General features: G+C 44.6%; 3 protein-coding genes across 4 annotated transcripts; all 3 read right to left on the bottom strand.

Moving 5' to 3' along the window:
• Positions 1-1,720: 1,720 nt before the first annotated feature.
• On the bottom strand, positions 1,721-6,025 carry LOC123123337 (uncharacterized). The gene is made up of 6 exons (XM_044543831.1): positions 5,725-6,025; positions 5,555-5,624; positions 3,609-4,169; positions 3,014-3,272; positions 2,334-2,727; positions 1,721-2,072 (listed from the first exon to the last, which is right to left on the bottom strand). Exons 3-5 carry the CDS (start codon positions 4,164-4,166, stop codon positions 2,486-2,488), a joined length of 1,059 nt encoding a protein of 352 aa, XP_044399766.1. The 5' UTR covers positions 4,167-4,169; positions 5,555-5,624; positions 5,725-6,025; the 3' UTR covers positions 1,721-2,072; positions 2,334-2,485.
• A 2,017-nt stretch (positions 6,026-8,042) lies between these two features.
• Positions 8,043-10,681, bottom strand: LOC123123338 (signal peptidase complex catalytic subunit SEC11A). Its single transcript, XM_044543832.1, has 8 exons — positions 10,477-10,681; positions 9,819-9,931; positions 9,312-9,383; positions 9,136-9,171; positions 8,986-9,031; positions 8,732-8,819; positions 8,582-8,639; positions 8,043-8,350 (listed from the first exon to the last, which is right to left on the bottom strand). Exons 1-8 carry the CDS (start codon positions 10,553-10,555, stop codon positions 8,300-8,302), a joined length of 543 nt encoding a protein of 180 aa, XP_044399767.1. The 5' UTR covers positions 10,556-10,681; the 3' UTR covers positions 8,043-8,299.
• A 2,096-nt stretch (positions 10,682-12,777) lies between these two features.
• LOC123123336 (probable CoA ligase CCL12) lies at positions 12,778-17,531 on the bottom strand. Of its 2 annotated transcripts, XM_044543830.1 has the most exons (14): positions 17,252-17,531; positions 16,704-16,833; positions 16,335-16,594; positions 16,020-16,221; positions 15,914-15,954; positions 15,567-15,689; positions 15,338-15,411; positions 15,016-15,236; positions 14,702-14,796; positions 14,241-14,457; positions 14,039-14,164; positions 13,469-13,567; positions 13,175-13,384; positions 12,778-13,083 (listed from the first exon to the last, which is right to left on the bottom strand). In XM_044543830.1, exons 1-14 carry the CDS (start codon positions 17,524-17,526, stop codon positions 12,970-12,972), a joined length of 2,187 nt encoding a protein of 728 aa, XP_044399765.1. In that variant the 5' UTR covers positions 17,527-17,531; the 3' UTR covers positions 12,778-12,969. The 2 variants fall into 2 exon arrangements, with proteins under 2 accessions (XP_044399765.1, XP_044399762.1); XM_044543827.1 differs by having other exon boundaries at positions 13,175-13,567.
• Positions 17,532-24,217: the final 6,686 nt, after the last annotated feature.

The following is a 24,217-nucleotide window of genomic DNA, read 5'->3' as shown; positions in this document are numbered from 1 at the left end:
GTGCTATGGGTGGTCATTCAGGCTTTCCGGCAACATATAGGAGAATCAAGCATCTGTTCGTGTGGCCTGGGATGAAGCAACATATCTAGCAGCATGTTCAGACTTGTCAAATTTGTCAACGAACTAAACCAGATCGTGTGCAGTATCCAGGGCTCCTCCACCCTTTGTCGATCACCAAACCTTGCTAGGACTTGGTGTCCATTGATTTCACCAGGGGTTTGCCTCCGTCCAGGCAGTTTAACTGCATCTTGGTGGTGGTCGATACCTTCTCTAAGTATGCCCACTTTATCCCAGTTAAGGACCCCTACACAGCACAAGTGATAGCCCAGTTATACATTGATCAAGTCTACAAACTCCACGGCCTGCCTAAAGCTATCATATCCGACAGAGATGTAGTTTTTACCAGCAAGGTTTGGCAAGAGATCTTCAAACTGCAAGGCGTGGATCTGAAGATGAGTTCATCACATCATCTGCAAACTGACGGACGGACTGAGCACGTTTAGCAATATCTTAAAACATACTTCGATGCTTTGTGCACAACACCCCCGCCAACTGGAGCAGATGGTTAGCTTTGGCCAAATTCTGGTACAACTCGAAATACCACTCTACCCTCAATAGAACACCATTCTCAATGGTTTACGACCAAGAACCATGACACCTGTGACTGCTCCCTGACCAAGCAACACCGATTCCTGAGCTGAATGAATGGCTAGAAGAACATCAGCGCATGCAGGACCTATTAAGGCAACATCTGGTCCGCGGCAAGCAGATTATGAAAAGTCGGGCAGATAAGATAAGATCCCACCGGGAATTTCAGGTTGGTGACCAGGTATTCCTCAAATTACAACCATACATTCAGACTTCAGTCGCCCGCCGAGCCAACCACAAACATAGTTTCAAGTTATTTGGACCGTACCTGGTGATCCGACAGGTGAACGATGTGACGTATGAGCTGAAGCTGCCTGAAGGGTCCTCAATCTTCCCAGCCTTCCACGTGTCGCAACTTCGCAAGGCCTTGACACCAGTTGCGACTCCATCCTCATTTCTTCCATCGCTTTCTGATGTTGTAAATGTTCCTATGGAGATCTTGGACAAACGCTGACGCCGCGGCTCGAACAAGATGTGGGAGCAAGGACTGATTCGCTGGCAAGACAACCACGCTACACCAGATACCTGGGAGGACCTTGAAAATCTTTGTCGTCGATTTCCGACTGCTGCGACTTGGGGATAAGTCATATCTGAAGAGGGGGGTGTTAGCGACCACACTACACAAGGGCAGACGGAAAGGAGAGCTACACGAGGACTGCCCAAGAGAGAGAAGAGGCCATGCCACAAGTTCACTGGGCCCCAATGGGTCTCTTACATGTTCAACCCACCCAAGCCCGTGACTGGCTGATATAAGCAAGAGTGGTAGGTGGGTAAGGGCATCCCAGCTAGGATCAGGCATAGGTGGCGGCGAGTGCGCGTGTTCCTCTCTGTATCGAGCGATCCCCTTCTTCCCTTCTCCCAAGTTGTAATCGAATCAAGTCTGTAATCGCCATAGATCGAAGACGAAGAACTAGTGAGTACCTCACAAATCTGGGCGGGTACAGGGAGGACTGGGCGCCCCAGCAGACGTTTGAGGGTATTCAACCCCTCCCCATCCGTAGATCCGTCTCGATTCTTTCATACGTGACATCGCTGGTATATGTCGTATGAATGTATTACAGCATCCAGCAAATAACATCTAAAAAGGGGATTAGCGCTTTATTAACACTGTGGAGCACCAATTCACCTAGTGTTGACTATCGAAGTTAGACGGGCTAAAGTCAAAAAAAAAAAGAGTTATGCAGTCACGGTATTGCACATCACACAACCTTCCATGGCGATATGTACCAAATCTATGATGAATACTGCTTAACGGCCCGCGTGTATCACACGCTCACTTTTAGTAGCCCTCATGAGCAGCACATGCACTGCAGTGTGAATCCTAGTAATGTACAGTTTGCTTCTCCAAAACACCACCGTTGTTGTCAATCTTCCCCCAAAAATTCTTTGCTGTTGTAGCATCACAGGTGCCCCGCCACGCAGCACTGTGTCAGAAACATGTGCAGAGGTTATTAGTGCTTATCTTGTACTCCCTCCGTTCCTAAATACTTGTCTTTCTAGGCATTTCAAATGACTATCACATACGGATGTATGTAGACATATTTTAAAGTGTAGATCCACTCATTTTACTCCGTATGTAGTCACTTGTTGAAATGCCTAGAAAGACAAGTATTTAGGAACGGAGGGAGTAGTACAAAGTCAGAACAGAAAGTGAAAATAAAGATAGACGAGGGCTAGAATCATACAGCTATGAACAAGCAAGTAAAACCCACAGTTGTAACGACAAGAACGTTCACTTTTAGTAGCGCAATGTGAATCCTGCTAATGTACAATTTGCTTCTCCAAAATACCACCAATGCTGTCAATCTTCTCCCGAAATTCCTTTGCTCCTGAAGCATCACAGGTCACCCGCTGCGCAGCACTGTGTCAGAAACGTGTGCAGGTTGTTAGTACTTATCTTGTACCAAGTCAGAATAGACAGTGAAAATAAGTACGCACGAGGGATAGAATCATAAGCTATGAACAAGCAAATAAAACCCGCGGTTGTAAGGCCAAGAAAAGATTTCAACAGTATTGCCGCCTCAATCGCCTCGATCTCCAGTATCCAATGAGAGAACATGCCAACAAGAAAAGTCAGGCCTACATAAAAACACAACTGTCAAATATTTACCAGCATCCATTAATACTCACTCCGTCAGAAATACAAGGCGCATAATTATTAATGCAGTCAACATTTTATAACTTTGACCCCAATACATGTAAAAGTACATTAATTGAGAATGCAAGAGTTAGATTGTCGTACTTCTCTTCAAAAAGTATTTTATCATATTGCAAATATATATTATAGTTGAACTCATTACTCATGTATTGGAAGCTGTGAGAAAGCATAATAACATGAGAAATATAATCTTCAAGCATAACATACCAAGTATTGCCAAGTGGCCGGACACACGGGCATACTGCTGCGCCATACAACCGCGGCCATACAAACTGCAAGGCACGCCAAGAGCTACCAAGCCCCACCACAACTTGAATAGCAAATCCACCCGCCACAGATAATTACTTGAGAAAATTGTTTTATCCTTAAAAAGGCCATCTCTTCCCATGTAGGGGAGCAAACTGAGAGACATTGCAAGGGCGCATGTCTGCATGCCTAGCCACTTGTCACATAGCCTCCCTTGGCCCTATAAAAAACAGAGAAAATAATTCAGAATCAGAATACAGAACTTAAAAATATCAGCGGTAGTAACTTCATGGAGTTAATACTTCTAATTCCAATTTTCAATTGTCAACCATGATGAAAAAACAGTAATGTCCAGAAACAAAATGAATAACTAAGTAATACTCACAAAGACAATCAACATTACTACATGAGGATAGAAGCAGATGTTGTATCCATACTTGCATAGCCCCCTATAACTTGTTCAGCTTCTTAGTCAATTTCAAGTGACCAAATATTAGCTAGTGTGTAGTAACCTCACCAATGGATACTAAATGGGTTTCTTCGGAAGTTTACATACCTGTGGAACAGTGGTAGAGGTATTGTCCCTGACCATTGAGGCAGCTGGATTTAGCAAAGGAGCCTCCAAAGATTCAATATCTCTCATTCTTTTCCTTTTGGACCACCATGAAGAGATCCAGGTTGTCGGTTGCTCTGGGACTTCCTCATTATCTTGGTCGGCTTGCTCTTCCACCAGTCCATCCATGTTCTGCAAAGCAGCGAGTTGTAGGAAAGAGCGCCCAGCATTTCCCAAGTCAATGGCACTGCACCTAAGGATCTGGTTTCCTACATTCTCAGCTTCTCGTGCAAGTGCGGCGGACTCAAGTATAAGCTCGCGTACGACATGAGCCCTTCCAGAAGCTTCTATTCGAGATAGTCGACGAGCAGCTTTGACGAGCTTGACCTTACTAGCAATCGAATCATCAGCTATCCCTGCGACTTGACTCGCGATCTGCACCAAGTGAGCAGCGCTAGTTGAAAGGGCTGCCTTTGAGACAGCTTCTAACATTGTCGCGGTGTTCCCAGCAATGGCTGCAGAATTTTTGTAGGCGTCCTCCATCTCGTGTATCGCGTCCATTGCCTAGACAGAATAAAAAAAATTAGTGCAATTAACACAATCTGTTACTGAGGAAGAACATAATAATTTGAAAACATGGATGACTGAAGCAGCTATTTCAAAGAATAGTTTCACAGATTAAGCTTCTACAAAAAAATCATAGATGGAAATACATGTTCACAACATGTGGAAGTAGGGGCAGTCATAAACCATGCAATATACAGTCATAATACCAGCCCGGCGCGCCTCCTAGAGTTGTTATTTGTTTGAGAACTGGTTGCAATGTTTTAGATTACAAAAGGGCAGTATGGTAATGTCTTATAGCCATTTTCCATCAAAATATATATCAAACAAATGAGTTGTGTATATCATGATGCATATTCATGGCCAATCTGCATCTTATGTTTTTGGTAATGATTTACAAATGGTGTGCCTGGTGCCTGGGCTGAGAACTGCTTGTGTATATCAACGAAGAAATTCCTTCTGATCTTATCTTCGTTGCAAGTGCCTGGGCTGCGAAGAGGCTGAACGAGATCAGAAGAATTTCTTCTGGAATGCGGACGAAGGGGAAATGGGGGGAAAATGCTTGGTTAATTGGAAAGCTGTTTGTGCCCCCAAACAAAATGGTGGACTGGGTATAATGGATATTGGGAGTTTCGGAAGATCACTGAGGCTAAGATGGTTGTGGAACCAATGGCAAGAGGAGGACAAAACTTGGAAAGGGACAGCGGTACCCTTCGACAAAATCGATAGGCAGTTGTTTGCTGCTTGCACCACAATTACTCGGTGATGGTTCCATAGCTCGTTTTTGGAATGAAAAATGGCTGCTGGGACAAGCTCCTAAAGGATATTGCTACAAATATGTTTCGCTTAGTGCACCAGAAAAACCTGACAGTAAAAGAGGCACTGGCTGAAGGGAGATGGATGAAGGGACTACAACAAATTGAGTCTTCGGAGGACATTGATCAGTTCATAAATCTCTGGGATCTGATTCAATTTGTTCAGTTAACGACTGAAAGAGACGCATTAAATGGAATTTAACAGGTGATGGATACTACTCAGCTAAGTCAGCGTACCATTTTCAATTTCTTACACGGATCCCCCAACCGAGACTTGAGCAAATTTGGCGTGTAAAGGCTGAACCGACCTCAAGTGTGACTTGATCTGCATGTTCTGAATGTGTTTGTGGCTTTGTGCCAAGGCATATTATTAGCATCTTCTTACAGTGAGATGGATAGCCAAAAACAATGATTCAAAAGCACACAAAAAATCAGTTCTCCATCGATGAAACCATCCATCGGTTACATGAGGTCACTGCTTAATTCCTTATCATACTTCCGTGGGGCTGTTCAGTGCAGATGCGATGTTTGAAACCCTAAGGTTTGCTTGGGGGAGCTGCTTGTACTGACCTCTACGACGAACGGCCTGAGAGAAGCGTGCTCGTTTGCTGACACCGATTCCCGCTCCACGCTGCTCGGGCTGGAGAAAAATACACAGCCGCCGGAAAATCACACCGATGTCAGCATTCAGCAAGCGGATCCCATTCCCATCAACGAAACAATGCGTCGCATATCCTCACCTGCTTCTTCCGCCGTCCGCATCGACGGAGAGGCTGGCCGGAGTCGACGCGCCCGCCCGTCGATTCCTCCCCGGGGAGGCGCGGCAGGCAGCCCGCCAGCGGTGGGAGCAGGCGCCCGGCTTCCCCGCGCGCGCGAGCGTCGGCCGACCACGCTCTCCTCCGCCTGGCTCGACGGAGAGCAGTACCCGCCGCCGGATTCGTCGCCGGAGAGGGGCGGCGGGCGGCCCGCCACCGGTGGGATTGGGGAGGGAAATGGGTGGGGCCTCACCCCTCTCTCTTTCCCGCGGCGCGGCGCCCGAAATTTGAGCCGTTGCCCTGTGCTACTGGAGCGGTCGCGCCCCTACTCCTACCTGAGACCGACGTGTGGGTCCGGCTGCTGCCCCGCGACGTGCCTGCGCTGTGGGTACGAAATATTTGTGTGAAAATGCAATATCGCCCACCCCGAGCGGGCCCCATCTCCTCCAGTTGGCCTTCGTTTCGTCGGACACGTCACTTGGCTCGTGATCTGGCCGCACGATCCCAATCTGACGGCAGACGGCGAGCGCACAGAATGGTGCTGCGTTGCAGGTATTCTGGTGGAAAGAGTGGGACGCTGACAAGTGTGGACACGATGGTATATAGTACAAGCACGATGGCAAGTGGCTGAGACGCGCAGGGTATCCTCTTTTGCACGCATTGAAACGCAACGAGATTATTCCAGATTGTACCCGTATTTGTTGTGTTATTTTCACTCGGTGTCAGTGGTAAGCAAAGTTTTTTCTAAAAAAAACAGAGGCAAAATTTGCTCTTCCCTTTAGTTAAGAAGAAAAGAATTGCCTAGTTAATTTATGAAAAAAGAAAACAAACTGTAAGAAGGACCAGTCAGAAAGCATGAAACCTCACGACTGCACATGCATCCCATTAAACTCTCGCAACACACAACATCCGCATCGTTGACACTTGTACACACAATAGACCCTGACGAGAACAACACCAAAACCATAGTGACGATCCCAAATCGTTGAGGCCGAGCTGAGCAAAATTTAGTTTTTTAAATAGGTCTGATGGTATTCTTATTAATAGTGTTCCGCCCTGTGTGGCAGAAACTGTAACGAATGATTGTATGAAACATTTGTATTAATTAATTATATATGGGTGGAGTTTTCAGAAGAAGAAAAAAGAGAAGATCTTCCATCAAGCAGTTGTGGGAGCCTTTTCAATGGGGGTCGTTCTTGCCTTTGCACTTGAGTGATTTCTCTTTTCGAACGCGTTCATCCAAGGGCAATCGTCCACCTTCTTGCTTTTGCCCCTAATTGTCATCCAGTTAGGAGGCAAGCAATTGCACTTCCAAATTCAAGGCTAGCATTCTCCAAGATGACAATCACGCCGCAATTATTTTTTTGCGAAGAGAGTATCGGGATAAAGTTCGCTAGTGTGGGTGGAGTGGGGCGCATGAGGTCACCTGGAGTCCACCTTCATATGCTCGATTGACAGAGGCAAAGCAGAGCTCAGGCATAGCTCCAGAAGCTCATGCATGATCTGTAACACTGGAGCTACGACCACAGCAAACTGCCCCGAGGAGACAATCATATAGCTTCGCTCACATATCCTCCACGGAGCCAACACTGGCCACACTAGGAGGACACAACGTCGAAGTGGTCTGCAACATAGTAGGCACAAGGGAAAACCTGCTCAAAGCAACCTCCACCTGATCCAGAACGCCTCCAACACGTGCCATCAAGCCTTGCAGCTGCCCGGTCTGAGCTGCAGAGCAGACTGCACCACCACATCAGATGAGGTTGCAGATACGGCTAACACCCAAGACCCACCACGAAGCACCTTGAAGGGGAGCACAACTTTGTCAAACCCTCGCACGAATCTAGAGCTTTGACGATCTCAGTGCCAAGGCAGGACACGGGCGACACAAACAAGGCATGCCAGCTAGCTGAGTGGACGCCAAAGATTGTGGCACTCGCGCACACCACGATGACCAGCCCGCCCACTCGTCTCAGTCGTTCATGGAGCGCGAGGTGGAGGTGAGCCGGGGATGGCGAGGTGCTGCCCCGGGCAGACTGCCCACCCGGCGGCACCAACCCCGGCTCGACTCTTTGGTAGGTGTTACAGGTGTCTCCCTCATGGGCACCGTGTGGCTGATTGTAGAAATCATCTTCGGTGCACCGGTAAAGAAAGTTTAATCTTGTTCAATTTACACCAGAAGCCTTTTCACGTTGGTTCTTCAACAAACCAAGGAAGTCCATTTCATCTCAACAGCAACACAAAAATACAACACTTCAGAGGCACATCCAGGGTCCAACCACCATCGAGATAGTTTTCGCTTCTGAGTCGTATAGAGAATTTTATTTTCCGAAAATGCAACTAAAGCTTACTTTTATTCAATGCAATAACCAGATTGACATCATTAGTTAGGATTAGGACTATCAGAAGATGAGTGTTGCGTAACACCTTGTTCGGCGGGCCAGATACATATTCAGACACATGAAAACTTCCATTCAACACACGATGCAACATCTTCAGCTCTCGGTTACTTCTGCGCTACTACAAGACCAAATTACGACCCTGTGACAAGGTAGAATCTTCAGTCTTTCGACATTATCACCAGCAGGCCCAGCGCGCCAATCAGAAGGTACTGCAGCAACGAGCATCATATATCAGCATTTCAGCTATTGCATAAATTCAGCATTTCAGCTATATTGTACAGATTGCATGCATTTTCTTATTTCAATTTTGGATCTCCCATGAACCAGAGTAACAGACGGCAGTTTTATCAAAATCTGATGGACACATTCCCTCATATGGAATAGAACAACCATCGTAACCTCTGGGTTGGTCAGTATATACTTGATAAGACTAAGCATACCTTGATGATTGGCTTCTCAGTCATCACAATGGTAACCCACCCGACGTATGGAAGATAGCTGTTCACAGAACAAAATAGCAGTGAAGTAAGCTTAATAGCTTTTCACCAGCATGAAGGCAGGTAAGTGATGCAAGTGTGATGGATACTCACCCTACAGCCCGCCCCATGATGTGATGCTGCTGAAGCCACAGCTCACCGTGTGCGTACAGCAGTCGGTCATCCTCAAAATTGTTGTCACCTGGAGGACAGTTTACCAGTTGAGATAGAACCATGTAGTGGCATCTACAGTGAATTATACATTGCTAGATGTTGATTATTATTGCAGGACTGCACAAACTGCTCTACCATTGAGCACTATAATCACTGAAGAAACTGATGGCACTGAAACTGAATATGATGGTTACCTTTTGTGAGGATGTCAACTTCAGCACTTTCCTGGCGTTCATGAACCTGTACAGAAAGTAGAGTAAACTCAGATGTATAGCATTGAAAAAAAAAACTTCAGGTCTAACATAGATAAGATTATTCATGTGATGACTTGAAATACCAATTACCTTAATCACACGGTGAACAATTGGAATTTCACGGCCCTACATACATAACAAGCAGATGTTAATTTATTGTTGTCAGGATCATGTAGAAGCACACAGTAAAGCTGAATACAGCACCAACAGCTGATGAATCCATGATTGAGCTACTGATTTATAGCTTAACAAGCAGTAGGACTTACATCAACATTAAAAACAACTATTTCGCCAGTACGGATGGGTTCTTTGCTCATGCGCAAAAACAGGATATCACCCTGCAAAGCATACGATGAATCATTCAGCAACAGCAATGTAGAAAGATGATGGCACATTACAGGAAGCAAAATAGAATCTGAAGTGAAACTAAAACGAGATGATGTGCACTGATACAACTTGCCAAATAGGGAACTTAGAGGAAAATGTTGGGATGAATGGGGCCAGTATCTTAATGGTGCATGACAAGACAATAAGGCAATCTTCCACCTTTCACAAATCAGTAGAATTTCTAGGAAACCATTGTATTCTTATAAATATACACAAATGTCCATCTATGTATTGCACGTCCAACTTCTGACATTTAGATTGATCACAGATAAGTGGATATTTTCATACAAGCAGTGAGTGAAGCACTTAAATCCACCTCAGATGCATAATGATGAGAAAAGCATGCACGCAAATCGAATCTAATATTGTGTAACCAGCTAACTGACCCTTTTGAATCCAGGCTCCATGCTACCAGAAAGAACCACGACCACCGGGGACTCACTCCCAGTCGCAACTATCAACCCCTTCCATATGATCAATGCCGACGTAACAATCATACCTGGCACAGCAAACATTCAAAGCTCCAGTATAAGAGCCATGTTGCAATCAACCAATCAGAATATCTAGGACTACAGAAAAGAAAAACCCCAATCTAACTAACAGAAGCAGAGTAACTGACATAAACCCCGTCTTTTCTCCCTTTTTCTAAACATCATGAACTAGTATCTAATCTGTCAGAAGCAAGGAACAGCATTTGTGACAACTAGCTGGTAGGTTTTGAAAGGAGGACATCACACCCATGATTGATGCAGGGCATTAATTCCCAATTCACCTCTCTAATGCTGGCACACCCAGCTCGTTCGCTCATGTACTGTTTACATCCCTGCTATTCTTCTTCAGGGAAGCTCAGCTCGCCGAACCAGATCAAGAGCCGAAGAATCTCAGGATCCACGAGGATACTCAGCATAGCCTTTTACCATCCAGACACTACTGGGATAACGCGGCGAAGCCCCACTGATCTGAGCGCGAAATAGGTCGGGGAATACTTCTCGGAATGAAAGAAAAGAACAGCAAGAGAAGAAGGGATGGGAGAGCGGGCGTCACCGAGGCTGATGATCTGCGCGAGCACCTGGCGGACCTGCATCGAGCGGATCGACTCCACCTGGTCGCCGATGAACCCCATCTCGCCCGGCGCTCGGCGGAGTGCTGTCCACTTTTCCGGTGAAGTCCCCGGGGATGCCCCGTATTTGCTTCCGGCCCGGCGCGGCTCGGTACACGTCGGCAGGCCTGTTCTGGTGCGTCGGATTGGGATCGGACGGCTGCCAGAGGGTTCTGGTGCCCTAGCTCCGAAGTATTAGTAGGAACAAAACATCTGAATTTTTATGTGACATGCAAACGAGATACTACCACATCTAAAATATCCCAAAATTTTAAATTTATAACCATGACTCGAGGAGTAAAAACCACCAACTTGGCTATGGTTATTGGGCATTCAGAGCCTATTTTGAATTAACCCATTCATAGTAAGATTTATCCTTTTTTCCCCTCGAGTTTTCTGGGTTGATACATGTTGTTTCATTGCTATATAAGCATGAAGAAAAGCCAAGACATCAAATGTGAAGCTAGAAGCTATGTATACAGATGACTATGATATTATCATGCTCTTTGATGTTATTTTTTCTAATTTATCCAATTGTCATAGTCTGAATTGTTCATAAAAATATTGATAGTAGCCTATGCAAGTCAATCACCAGCATCACTGTAGAGTTGAGAGCGCGAGTTTTTCTCTTGTGCGCCGTTTGCTTTCAGACTCCGCTTCTAGTTATGTCGGCAAGATCATCTCGCAGGTGCTTTGTTAGCGTCATGCGGGACCTCTGATCTTAGAGTCCTAACCCCTCCACCCCCACATGTTCGGTGGTGAGGTCCCCTCTCCATCCATATGACTTCTTCATCGCCATCACTTCATTGTTCCCACAACTTCAAACATATGCAGAAAACTAGCAAAGTCGTTGATACACATGTGCTAATATTTTTACATACACTGCAACTTTTTTGTCTGGTTCACTAAGACTACACTAACTCTTTTATTTTCAAAGAAAGGAGTAAACTAACTCTTTGGTTATATTGCGTGTGTATAAGGATTTGTTGAATCGGGTAGTATGTAGTATGTAGTAACAGACCTCCCTGAACGTGAAGCAATGTTGCGTTATGTGTGATACCAGATCGGCATGACCTCATTAATTTTTTCTTATTTGTCTCGAGTAATATTGTTTTTGGGTGTCCTGGCAACGTTATACCAACTCCCGCGGAGCTCATGAATGTTCGCTTTGCTCTCCTAACTGTCTTCCCCAACATGATACTCCCTCCGTTTGAAAATAATTGAAGGTCTAAGTTTGTCCTAAGTCAAACTTGTTTAAATTTGACCAACTCAAAAAATATATGCAAAAATCTGCAACACCAAATAAACATAATACGAATATATATTTAAAATTGAATCTCATGAGACTAATTTTGGTTCTAGATATCAATATATTTTTCCTATAAACTCAGTCAAACTTAAAGTTTGACTTAGCAATCCTAGAACTTCAATTTTTATGGAACGGAGGAGTACCATTTTAACGGAAATCAATAAAATTCTAAATTACGTGCAAAGAAGATTAGACAGCATAATATGAATCTAATATGTCAGTTGGATTCTTATGGCCTGTCCAGGGAATTAAGGAATATGGGTGGTGATCTCATTGATGTGGCGGTTGACTTGGAAGCTTGACTCCTTCAGCTTTTAGCACACAAAAAGGGATGCACGCGGTCTGCACCAAGCAAAACAAATGGGCGTCCTGATCCAAGCAGAGCTTGACTCCTTCAGCTTTGACAGCCATGTAAATTTTGGCCCATCTTGCCGTGCTCTGCCAAGTGAGCTCCCCACAAGTCAAACTAGCTGTCTATGCAGGGTGTGCATAAAGTCGTCGATATGGATTTTGTTCTGCTGCTTGATAACGGTGTACTCTTGACCAAAATATGAGCACCTATCTTTCAGACATATACCATGCATGACTGATATATTCAGATAGCTCAAGTCACAATGATAAAAAATTTGGGCATGCAGAGGTCATACTGTGATGCCATAGAGTTGTATTGAAGCGAGGTGCAAATATACTCCTATTGTTTTTCCCAACACAAATTGGATTTCAATTTGATATTTCAAACGGATACTTGATGCATAAATTCAGTTTTTTAAGACACTAGTTTGCAAGGTAAAGTACCACCAAAAAAACATATCTGAGTATAGTCTGATAAGGACACTACATGATGCAACTCGTCTTGTCTTAATATAATGGTACAAAGAGAAAACGTACTATTAGGAAATGTGATGACATAAAAACCCTCAAACATACAGTGATCCGATTTTAGCAACCATCGCCTTATTACTTTAAATGAGCTGAGGACATACAATACAATAAGAAGTCTGTGTGAATCTACACATCCCCAATGAACTGAATGAACACAACAGAAAGGGATTCGAACCGGTGCTTATGTACACACCCAGAGTTCAATAATAGAGTACTTGCATTAAGAAGAGTCACTCCCTCAGGTCTCTTATAGCTTGCTGCGATTCGCGAGTTCTTGCTTCAGCTGATCCCTCAGGACCCTTCTCAGCAGCTTGTTTGAAGCAGTTCTCGGGAACTCGGGGACGACTTTCACATAGCTCACCTGTCAAGACGAACAAAAGGTCCCCATTCCCTCATTATACATGTGTCCATCTGACCATCTGAACTGAACATCAGAAAAGAGAAGCTCTCACCTTGAAAAGGGGATTGAGGTTCCTCTGGATAGCTCTCTGGAACTTTCCCTTCAGAAGATTTGCATCGTATGTTGCGGATCTATCTTTCGGCACTGCCAAGATAGCCAGTTGCTCTGGTCCCCCGCCGGAAGGTTTGACGCTAATAGCTGCTGTTTCTAGCAGACCCTCGTCGGCTCCATTACAAACCCGTTCAATCTCCACTGAACTTGTCTGTCCAGGCAAGAGCAACATTGACTTGGTGGGTTCATGAAATGCAAACAAGAGATTGTAAACATTGAAAGGAGGAGCTTCAACCTTAATCCCTCCAAGATTCATAGTGTCGTCTGCTCTGCCCTGCACGATATAGTAGCCACCTACTGTCCTCTGGATTATATCTCCATGTCGTCGGAGTTGCTGCAGTAGAGGTACCGTCACAACGTGTTAAAATTTTCACCATTCTGGTTATTACTGATAACTTCTAGTAGTATGTGGTTGGTTCAGAAAAGGGAACATTGACTCAGATGTTTCTTGTTTCTTCATAGTACACTTATCATTGCAACTTTTGTCAGAGCACAATAACATCTTGTTTCTTCATAGTACACTTATCATTGCAACTTATGTTAGAGCACAATAACATGTCAAATCACATATTTGCTTATCCTCCTCTCGGTAGGGCTCCACCGGAAAAATCGGAGAGCATACTGATTTTTAAAAGCACAACAAGTTGACTACCGTGAACATCGAATATCTTCATAACAATTTTTGACAAGCAGTTTAGATAAATGGCCAAAGCGAAGCAACCACATGGACTGATGTTAAAATTATGAAAATACGTTGTGTTCATATAGGAATCTAAATGGAGAACTGAGGTGAGAGACTCCATACCCGTCCTCTGTAAACGGGCATTCCATCGAAGTAAACCTTATCATGGTCAGCATTCAGAAGCCGATCGGTGGCACCAAAATATAAAGGGAAGAGACCGACTTCTCCAGAACAAGGTACATCATCAGGCTGTCATAGCAAACCTCAAATGGTTATGCCGCGAACACCATCACCAAACTTAGAAAATTCAACGAACAATACTTACATAAGGATTTCCCTGTTCGTCAAGTATGACAAACCCAGTGGACATCGATGCACCACTGAAAGCTCCAAAAACTTGTGGCTGCAAAAGACTCCCTTGAATGAATGAGGATGCCAGCTCTGTGCCCCCACAACACTCGACAATGGGCTTGTAACAGGTACGCGAAGATAGCCACAGATTATCATCAATATCGGAAGCCTCCCCTGTTGTAGCAAGTACCCTGCAATTATAGAATTGTAGATCCCTTCAACGAGCTTGTAATGGACTTGAAAAATGCTTTCTACTCCCTCCGTTCCTAAATATAAGTCCTCTTAGAGATTCCAACATGGACTACATACGGAGCAAAATGAGTGAATTTATACTTTAGATTATGTCTATATACATCCATATGTAGTCCGTAGTGAATTATGTAAAAAGTCTTATATTTAGAAACGAAGGGAGTAACAGTGTAAGTAGTAGCTCACCTGATTTTGGTCCAGTCTAGCCCTTTAGTATGATTCCCAGCCTTCCATAACTTCACCAAGCTAGGCACAGATCCTAATGCACTCACATGGGCATCCTGCAATTTATTTTGATGGACCCGTGAAGCACATGAGTAAGCGCAGTTTATATTTGGCTTCTAACATAAATATTCAGGTACTTTTTGATCCTGCCCGATTCATTCACAAAAAAAGAGCTCTATGAACTATGATACTGCATACAGAAAAAACAAAAGAAGTGACAAGGATGAATTGACTTCAGCAGTTTAAATCAAGAGATGGTGCAAATTAAGCCAAACCTGGACAAATTTGCAGAAACCACGTCCAAGTGGAGAACCATGATATAAAGCCAACGTCGCACCATTTAGAAAGCATGAGAACAACTGTATAGGTCCCATTACCCAACCCAGATTTGTAGGCAAGCAGCTAATGTCCTTTGGGCGAACATCCAAATTTGCCCAGGTATCAGCTCCACATCTGATGGGACAAAGTTGTGTCCATGGTATAGCTTTTGGCTCTCCTGCACAAGAATCAAATAAAACAGATCCAAATCACGCGTGAAGTTGCGAAAACCAGAGATGAAAGGAAATTGCATCAGAAACAACTCAGGGTAGTCTATACCAGTTGTTCCTGATGAAAACAGTATATTAATTAGGGCGTCTGCAGATTGATAAACTGGAGAGTACATGGGTGACCTGCAAATCCAAGACACATATGGCTGCCATGTTGGTCACATCACAATATCTCTGTTTTGCAATCTGGGTGTTAAATTTTTCATGAAAAAAAGCATCTGAATTCTCACAGTTGTCTATTTCTGTCTGACATGGGAACGATCAAATTTGTTGCATACCTTCCAGCAGCACGAGAAAGAAAATCTTTCCAGGACATATCACCATCCCTTAGTGTAACTCCAAGACAGTCTCCAGTTGCAGGAATTACAATAGCTTTACATGAAGTCCCTTTCATGACACAGCTGAAGAATTTGATCTATTTAGGTACTGTTGAGAATTGGTCTGTGATGGTTCAGTAATTACATGCAAAAAAGTATACATGAAACATATATTCTTAAATGAAGGCGAAAAGGTAGTTTTAGCAGATGCGATCCTACCGAAAGTAACTAATTGCTTCCTGTTATAGTCAAGCAAATAAATTTACTGAAACACATATATTAACTACATAATTTGATCGATCAAATACCTGTAAAGAGGAAATTTCTTCCCTCCCCTAATTATGAAATCCTGGAATATCATGAAATTAGTATAGTACCGACGTTCATGAGACGTGCTAGTTGCAACGGTCAAACCTGAGTAAAGATTGCCTTTGCTTTTGCAACCCTCATGCGGGTGCCAATCTCCTGAGGTGCAAAACTGTCTGCTATTGACACAACAACAAAGCCACCAAGGATGATTGCCAAATAAATAATGACCGCGTTGCATGTCATAGGCATGTCGATGGCAATCCGGTCCCCCTTCTGGAACATGGTATCAAGGGCATTTGCAACAGTCCTGAAAATACCGAAGCAACAAACCCATGATGATGAAACCCTCGAATAAAACAAAAGAAAAATTAAAGGTTTCTTCATGACCCCTACTCTTATAATTTGATAAGAGATGCATACATCACTAGAGTGCGAAGCTCCTTCAAGGACATACGATTGACTGGATAATGGTCGAAGCCCTCATCCCTCCATACAATGGCCGTGCTTTCATCTGTCCTGTTTTGGGAAGGCCGTGGTAGGAGACAACATTCAGCAATGTTGAGCACTGCACCTGGAAACCATGTTCCTCCCTTCTTTGACTTATCTGACGCATCTAGAATCGACATCGGTTCTTGCAGGAACTTGATGGAGAGCTCCTTCAGCACAATTTTCCAGTAGACCTATTGATCACCAAGGGGGTTAGTATGAAGAAATAAAACTTTAAAGTGACCTTCTAGCTGTACACTTATACTGTGGAGTAAATTCCAAATTTAGACACAAAAAATTGACCTCCTGATTCTCAACAGCGAACTTGTGGAAGAGGCCAAAGCTTGAAATTGGATCCTTATATGATGCTCCTAATAACTTGGGTCCATTCTCTTCCATCACTCTCCCAAGATTTGTTTGCTTGCAGTCAATGCTGCAACAATCATGATAACATGTTTGTAAAGTGTCACGAAGTAGTGTGTGTGTGTGTGTGTGTGTGTGTGTGTGTGTGTGTGTGTGTGTATACACCGATCATCCTATCAGATAGTAGTGTCAAATGATGTAAATCCACAGCCCAGTCATAAGCTAGTATCAAAGTAGTACTTTTGTTGTTAGGCTAAATGCTGGGTTAAATGGAACCAATCTCAAGCTGAACTGATTGGTGGAATTAGATGGTTGAAGTTTACATGGCTTAATTAGACAAGTAGGTCACTTTCATCACTGATTAGCCATTGGTTGCTCCCAGCACCATCAAATGGATCAAACATTTGGCAACAATACGGCGAGAGTGGGGAGCCCTGTTCGGCTGTTTTAGAAAGAAAAGAAAGAGGTTGGCGGACGGCTAGACTTACGGCGACGGGAACCAGTAGGGCGGCGGGCCCCGGGCGGCGCGGTCCCAGCCGGCGTAGACGGAGTAGTACACCAGCTGGTGGAGCGCGTGCGGGTGGTCCGGCCGCAGCACCCCCGCCGCCACGACCGCCGCCCACGCGGCGGCCGCGTCGCCGTGGCCTCCAACCGCCGAGCGGAGCGCGGCGAGGAAGGGCCCCGCGTCGGCCGCGGCGAGCCCGGCCGCCTCCATGTCGCTGACGCGGACCTCCCGCACGCTCCTCATCGCGATCGCCGCCATGTGTCCCCCGCGCGCTCGCCCGCTCGCTCTCGGCCAGCTGCCTCCGCGCCAGTGGTATGGTCTACGGTGACACTCCGCTAATTTATGGCGCGTGCATTTGGAGCTGGCTGGGCCGGCAACGACGATGCGAATGAGGAAGAGAGGTAAAAGAAACACAAGGCGGTGTTTGATGGAGTGGTTGTGGGTTGCTGCGCGCGGCAGTCGAATCGGATGGAAAGAGATGGCTGACGGCGGCGGCGGCTACGGCGAGGCGACTTGTTCAGAGGGCGGCAAATTTAAATTCTTCATGCCAAAATTGCATAGGGCAGAGGCTATCTGCAGAATGCAGATAGAGACATACCGCGAAACCGGATTCTACGAGAATATGTATCCTTATATAGGGACTTGCAAATTCGGTCCCTCAAACGCCTGTGAAAGCGCCCAGGCACGTACGTAGGCATTGATCGGGCACCCCTTAAATAATATAATCCACATCTGGACACCTCAATTACCATATCTCAAATCCATACAAACTCATGCAACAACGTCGATGCATACGCATCGTCCGGCCACTCCATCACACTACATTAAACATGCCATTGGACTACCAAAATTTGGCATGTTTGGCTATGGTGGAGTTCATCAATGACTGCCCTTGCCCTTCCCGGCGCCCTTGCCGTCCTTCTCACGGAAGTATTGGTTGAAGACGCGGTACGGATCGAGCCGGATCTGCTCGTCATCGTCGCTATCCTCGCCGTCGTTGTCCTCCTTCTCCTCCTTCGGTGGCAGTCTGGCCATGGCACGAACCGCCTGATTCTGCTCTCAGGCGAGGGCGCACGTGTTCCTTCACTGCCGTTTCTTCACAATGCGGGCGCGGATGGCTTCCTCCTCTGCGGCCGCCCGCACCGCCGCATCAGCCACCTCCGCCGCCGCCATTTCCGCCGCGATACGGGCCTCGGCGGCCCTTATCCTCTCCTTCCCACAGCGGGCCGCCCGTTCCTGATGGGACTCATACTCTGCCCGACCGGTGATTGGGAAGGAGAGGTGTTCCGGCCGGGACCGCGAGGATCCAACACCGGTGATGGGCTGGTGTGTTCCCTCACTTGGCCCATAAGGCCCATATCTTTGCCGGGGGTGCCCGAAACTCCTTTCCGGTGACCCGATAAGTACCCGGTACCCTCCGAAACACTTCCGGTGTCCGAATACCATCGTCCTATATATCAGTCTTTACCTCTCGACCATTTCGAGACTCCTCGTCGTGTCCGTGATCTCATCCGGGACTCCAAACAACACTCGGTCACCAAATCATATAACTCATATAACACTATATAGTCAACGAACGTTAAGCGTGCGGACCCTACGGGTTCGAGAACTATGTAGACATGACCGAGACACCTCTTCGGTCAATAATCAATAGCGGAACCTGGATGCCCATATTGGCTCCTACATATTCTACGAAGATCTTTATCGGTCAAACCGTTATGACAACATACGCAATTCCCTTTGTCCATCGGTATGTTACTTGCCCGAGATTCGATCGTCGGTATCTTCATACCTAGTTCAATCTCGTTACCGGCAAGTCTCTTTACTCGTTCCGTAATACATCATCTTGCAACTAACTCATTAGTCACTTTGCTTGCAAGGCTTCTTATGATGTGTATTACCGAGAGGGCCTAGAGATACCTCTCCGATACTCGGAGTGACAAATCCTAATCTCGATCTATGCCAACTCAACAAACACCTTCAGAGATACCTGTAGAGCATCTTTATGATCAGCTAGTTACGTTGTGACGTTTGATAGCACACAAGGTATTCCTCCGGTATCCGGGAGTTGCATAATCTCATAGTCGAAGGAATATGTATTTGACATGAAGAAAGCAATAGCAATAAACTGAACGATCAATATGCTAAGCTAACAGGTGGGTCTTGTCCATCACATCATTCTCCTAATGATGTGATTCCGTTATCAAATGACAACACATGTCCATGGTTAGGAAACCTTAACCATCTTTGATCAACGAGCTAGTCTAGTAAAGGCTACTAGAGACACAGTATTTGTTTTTGTATTCACACATGTATTTAAGTTTCCAATCAATACAATTCTAGCATGGATAATAAACCTTTATCATGAATAATGAAATATAAAATAACAAGTTTATTATTGCCTCTAGGGCATATTTCCTTCATCTTGGCCTTTTAAGGCCCGTTCATATTTACTTAATATATAAAATACTTTAAACATTTTCAGAGCACTATATATATAATTTAACATCCCCGGAAACATTTTTCACCTATATATAATTAATCGGTAATACCCGGTATTACCTGATATTCATCGAAACCTTTCCGGTGACCCCGAACGCTTCCGAAATCTCTTGGAACTAATCCGGATATTAATGAAACTATTTCACAAATATATTCTCATCATTCCCATTCCACTAACTCTTAGAAGATCGTGATTACCTTAAGCTTGTGATCCCATAGGTTCGGTAAAACATAGACATGAATGAAACCCCTTCGTTCAATGACCGATAGCGGAACCGTGGACATCTATATCGGTCCCTGTGATTACACGAATGATATTTGAGTGACGTTCCCTTTGCCTCGCGATACATTACAAAACCCGGTGTGCATCAGTATCCTCTTGGGTCATCACCATGCCCACTATACTGTTGCTCCCGTTACCGGCTTTGTTCTTCTTTCTCATTGACGTGTTCTGGTATCCCCGTGGCGCAGTCACTTGTGTCTGGCCAGATGATGATTGGTGCCGTCACACCGAGAGGGCCCTAAGAATATCTCTCCAACGTCGGAGGAGCAAATCCCACTCTCGAGCTGTTCGTTCACTTGTCAAACTTTCCGGTGAACCTGGAAGTTGTCGTTATGATCACCTTGTTACAGATGACGTTTGAGAAATCCCAAAGTCCACTGTCTGGTAAGAAGTAACCGAGACACTCTCATGGTCTGAGGAACTAAAGTACACATGCTAACACTTCGTGTTATAACAGATGATTTCAGACGATATGATCACAAAGTTTAACATACAAGATTGGGTCGATTCAATATGATCGTTCTTTTAATGTCATACCCTTAATGTTGTTTTTAGGACTATCGTTGCACCTAACGATATCCTAAGATCCGGAAAACGTGATCACCAACAACACTTGAGCCAGTCCTAGAGGCTGGGCCAGGAACCTATTGTTTGACTGTTTATCATTCCACACGTGCATATGAGTTTTTCACTGAATTGCATATTCCAGGATCATAGCAGTTATAGCATTAAATATAAACTCTTAATTATGAATAATGGAAATATAATTACAATATTATTGCCTCTAGGGCATATTTCCAACAGCTAATATGGTGCATGTTAGATGAATATCTGTTGGGCCCTGAAGTGCAAGGGCTTCTACTGCGAAGTAAGTTTCTCTTAGTTGAGAACCAATGTATCAACCCGTGGAGTTCTTTCAGTGTCAATGATCAATACATGCGCGCAACAAGAAGACTTCTCTTGGTCCCCAACTTAGATTAGTGAGATTGTTAGTATCACTAGCTTTCACTACCTTTGCTAGTTACAAAGATTCATGTATTGTGTGGTTTGAAATGATCTTTTGCAAGTGATGGAAGTAAAAGTTCAGGTTGTAAAAAAATGGAAAATAATGTGATCGAGGTTGTGATTATGATGAATAAAGGACGGGAATCCATAACTTCACTAGCAAATCCCCATAAAAGCATAGGTGTGGTAAACAAATTACAGTTGCATATCAATTAAATTGCAGTGTTTATGTTATGATCATACATGTTCATGATTGCATATATGCATCATGTCCTTTTATCCATAGACCGTTATTGAACTGCATCTAAAGCTAATACTCCACCTAAGACCACTATCAACATGCACATCTAAGTATTAAGTAAAAACAGAGCATTGAATTAATCAAAGCGACATAATGTGATAATGTATGCTCTTTATCTTCAGTTCATCACCTAGACAACTATCACAAGGATGATCACCGAACTCCTTAGCATTTTGAGAAGTTCATATTTTTGCTCGACTTTGGGGCTTCTCACATGTGATCATGGAAATGGGAAATGGACAATATAGAGATAGTGGATCTCTAGTCTTCGCGCAATAACACTCAATCCATTGTTGCACCTATCCTTCGACAAAGAGGGGAGATTGGTCTTAGTTTTCCATCCTTTCCTAATTCGGCATGTCAACATGAATGTTAATGATCCAGTCATCTTTGTGCTAGTCGCTCTCATGCACTTGGTGTTACATAGAGTTTTCGCGCTGGGAGTCTTGATTTTCTAGTAAGCAGCCTAATGGTTGATTGTAAACGTTTGTTATTATCTCAATAAAGCTCCACATATTCGATACAATGAAAAACTCTTTAAACTCATTGGATTGAAACAAATCCATATGAGTTTTCTAGAATAAATTCATACGAGTTTTGGAGGATTGTCCATAGGATTTTTTTATAGAAACCTTTAGATTGTAAGACTAGGTTCACCAAATTCCTATGCTCTTCATTTCATATAAATCTTAACATGAGCTTAAACCTCATATTATTTTATGGACCCCAATAGCTAGCGAACATTCGCTGTGAGGGGTGACATTTGCGAACGTTTTTGCTGGCAATTTTCTTTAGAGATGCATGTCATTTTCTTCAGAGACACACAACATTTTCTGGAAAGAAGGAAATTTTGAGCCAAAAATGGGCAGAAACTGCCACCATTTGATCTTGCGTCGCAACTAAAACTGCAAGAAAAATGTGTTCGCTTGCCATCCACCTCCCAAGGAACATTCGCCAATTAGTATTTATATTCTTTAATTTTTTGAGAAATTTAATGCCCATTGAACTCTATCTCTCTCTACTTTCTCTCAGCAATCCTTCAAAATTCCTGTGCACCATTGAAATGCATTTCTTACAAAATTCTTGTGTCTTGTAATCTTATAGAAGTTCACGCTAGTGGCTTTCCTATTTCTATGTTCTTAATCTCCTATACAATCCAGAGAGACTCTTATTCTGTAGGGGTGTGTTTGGTTGCCCGCATTGAGCCCAACCAGGCTCGCACCGGACGAAATTGAGCTGTTTGGTTGTCTGCATTCACTATTTAGGTTGCATTGCACAAACCTTAAAGCACCTCCTAGCCAGGCCTGCTAGGAACGGCCGAGTCAGCAGTTTCCAACAAGCCAGAATCGGGCGATATGCAGGGGGAATGCGACACCGAGCTCATGTGACCACGAAGATAGCGCAAGCTCACGTGCGTCTCCGAAAAAGCGGTGGGGGGAACTAGAGTCACCTCCCGCCGATTCGATTGGCCTATATAGCCACCTTCACCTCACCATCCAAACTCCCTCCACCATTCCCCCCTTTCAAGCTCTCCCTCCCGCGCGGATCGACACCAACGAGCTGTTGGAAATATGCCCTAGAGGCAATAATAAAATGGTCATTATTATATTTCCTTGTTCATGATAATTGTCTATTGTTCATGCTATAATTGTGTTATTCGGAAATTGTAATACATGTGTGAATACATAGACCACAACATGTCCCTAGTGAGCCTCTAGTTGACTAGCTCGTTGATCAACAGATAGTCATGGTTTCCTGACTATGGACATTGGATGTCATTGATAACGGGATCACATCATTAGGAGAATGATGTGATGGACAAGACCCAATCCTAAGCATAGCACAAGATCGTGTAGTTCGTTTGCTAGAGCTTTTCCAAATGTCAAGTATCAGTTCCTTAGACCATGAGATTGTGCAACTCCCGGATACCATAGGAGTGCTTTGGGTGTGCCAAACGTCACAATGTAACTGGGTGGCTATAAAGGTGCACTACGGGTATCTCCGAAAGTGTCTGTTGGGTTGGCACGAATCGAGACTGGGATTTGTCACTCCGTATGACGGAGAGGTATCTCTGGGCCCACTCGGTAATGCATCATCATAATGAGCTCAATGTGACCAAGTGTTTGGTCACGGGATCATGCATTACGGTACGAGTAAAGTGACTTGCCGGTAACGAGATTGAACAAGGTATTGGGATACCGACGATCGAATCTCGGGAAAGTAACGTACTGATTGACAAAGGGAATTGTATACGGGATTGATTGAATCCTCGACATCGTGGTTCATCCGATGAGATCATCGTGGAACATGTGGGAGCCAACATGGGTATCCAGATCCCGCTGTTGGTTATTGACCGAAGAGTCGTCTCGGTCATGTCTGCATGTCTCCCGAACCCGTAGGGTCTACACACTTAAGGTTCGGTGACGCTAGGGTTGTAGAGATATTAGTATGCGGAAATCCAAAAGTTGTTCGGAGTCCCGGATGAGATCCCGGACGTCACGAGGAGTTCCGGAATGGTCCGGAGGTAAAGATTTATATATGGGAAGTCCTATTTTGGCCACCGGAAAATGTTCGGGATTTTTCGGTATTGTACCGGGAAGGTTCTAGAAGGTTCCGAATGGGGCCCACCTGCATGGGGGGACCCACATGAACGTGGGTAGTGGGGGAAAGGCCCCACACCCCTGGTCAAGGCGCACCAAGATCCCACCTTAGAAGGAATAAGATCATATCCCGAAGGGATAAGATCAAGATCCCTAAAAAAGGGGGATAACAATCGGTGGGGAAGGGAAATGATGAGATTTCTTTCCCCCACCTTTGCCAATGCCCCAATGGACTTGGAGGGCAAGACACCAGCCCCC

The sequence above is a fragment of the Triticum aestivum genome, chromosome 5D (genome assembly GCF_018294505.1).
Source record: "Triticum aestivum cultivar Chinese Spring chromosome 5D, IWGSC CS RefSeq v2.1, whole genome shotgun sequence".
In the NCBI taxonomy this organism is placed as follows: Eukaryota; Viridiplantae; Streptophyta; class Magnoliopsida; order Poales; family Poaceae; genus Triticum; species Triticum aestivum.
This window is presented reverse-complemented; position numbering and strand designations above follow the sequence as displayed.

Bases quoted from the DNA above. Each gene is read 5' to 3' on its own strand.
- LOC123123336 (XM_044543827.1), bottom strand. From the start codon at position 17,526: ATGGCGGCGATCGCGATGAGGAGCGTGCGGGAGGTCCGCGTCAGCGAC. The intron at 15,412-15,566 runs GTATGCAACAAA...TTGGATTTGCAG, and splicing joins CTTTCTCGTGCTGCTGGAAG to GTCACCCATGTACTCTCCAG. The intron at 13,568-14,038 runs GTATGGAGTCTC...CCTCTACTGCAG, and splicing joins TGCCCGTTTACAGAGGACGG to CAACTCCGACGACATGGAGA.
- LOC123123337 (XM_044543831.1), bottom strand. From the start codon at position 4,166: ATGGACGCGATACACGAGATGGAGGACGCCTACAAAAATTCTGCAGCC. The intron at 3,273-3,608 runs GTATGTAAACTT...TGTTTTTTATAG, and splicing joins CCTCTACCACTGTTCCACAG to GGCCAAGGGAGGCTATGTGA. The intron at 2,728-3,013 runs GTATGTTATGCT...GTTTTTATGTAG, and splicing joins CGGCCACTTGGCAATACTTG to GCCTGACTTTTCTTGTTGGC.
- LOC123123338 (XM_044543832.1), bottom strand. From the start codon at position 10,555: ATGGGGTTCATCGGCGACCAGGTGGAGTCGATCCGCTCGATGCAGGTC. The intron at 9,172-9,311 runs GTAAGTCCTACT...TTATGTATGTAG, and splicing joins TAGTTGTTTTTAATGTTGAT to GGCCGTGAAATTCCAATTGT. The intron at 9,032-9,135 runs GTAATTGGTATT...CTTTCTGTACAG, and splicing joins TTGTTCACCGTGTGATTAAG to GTTCATGAACGCCAGGAAAG.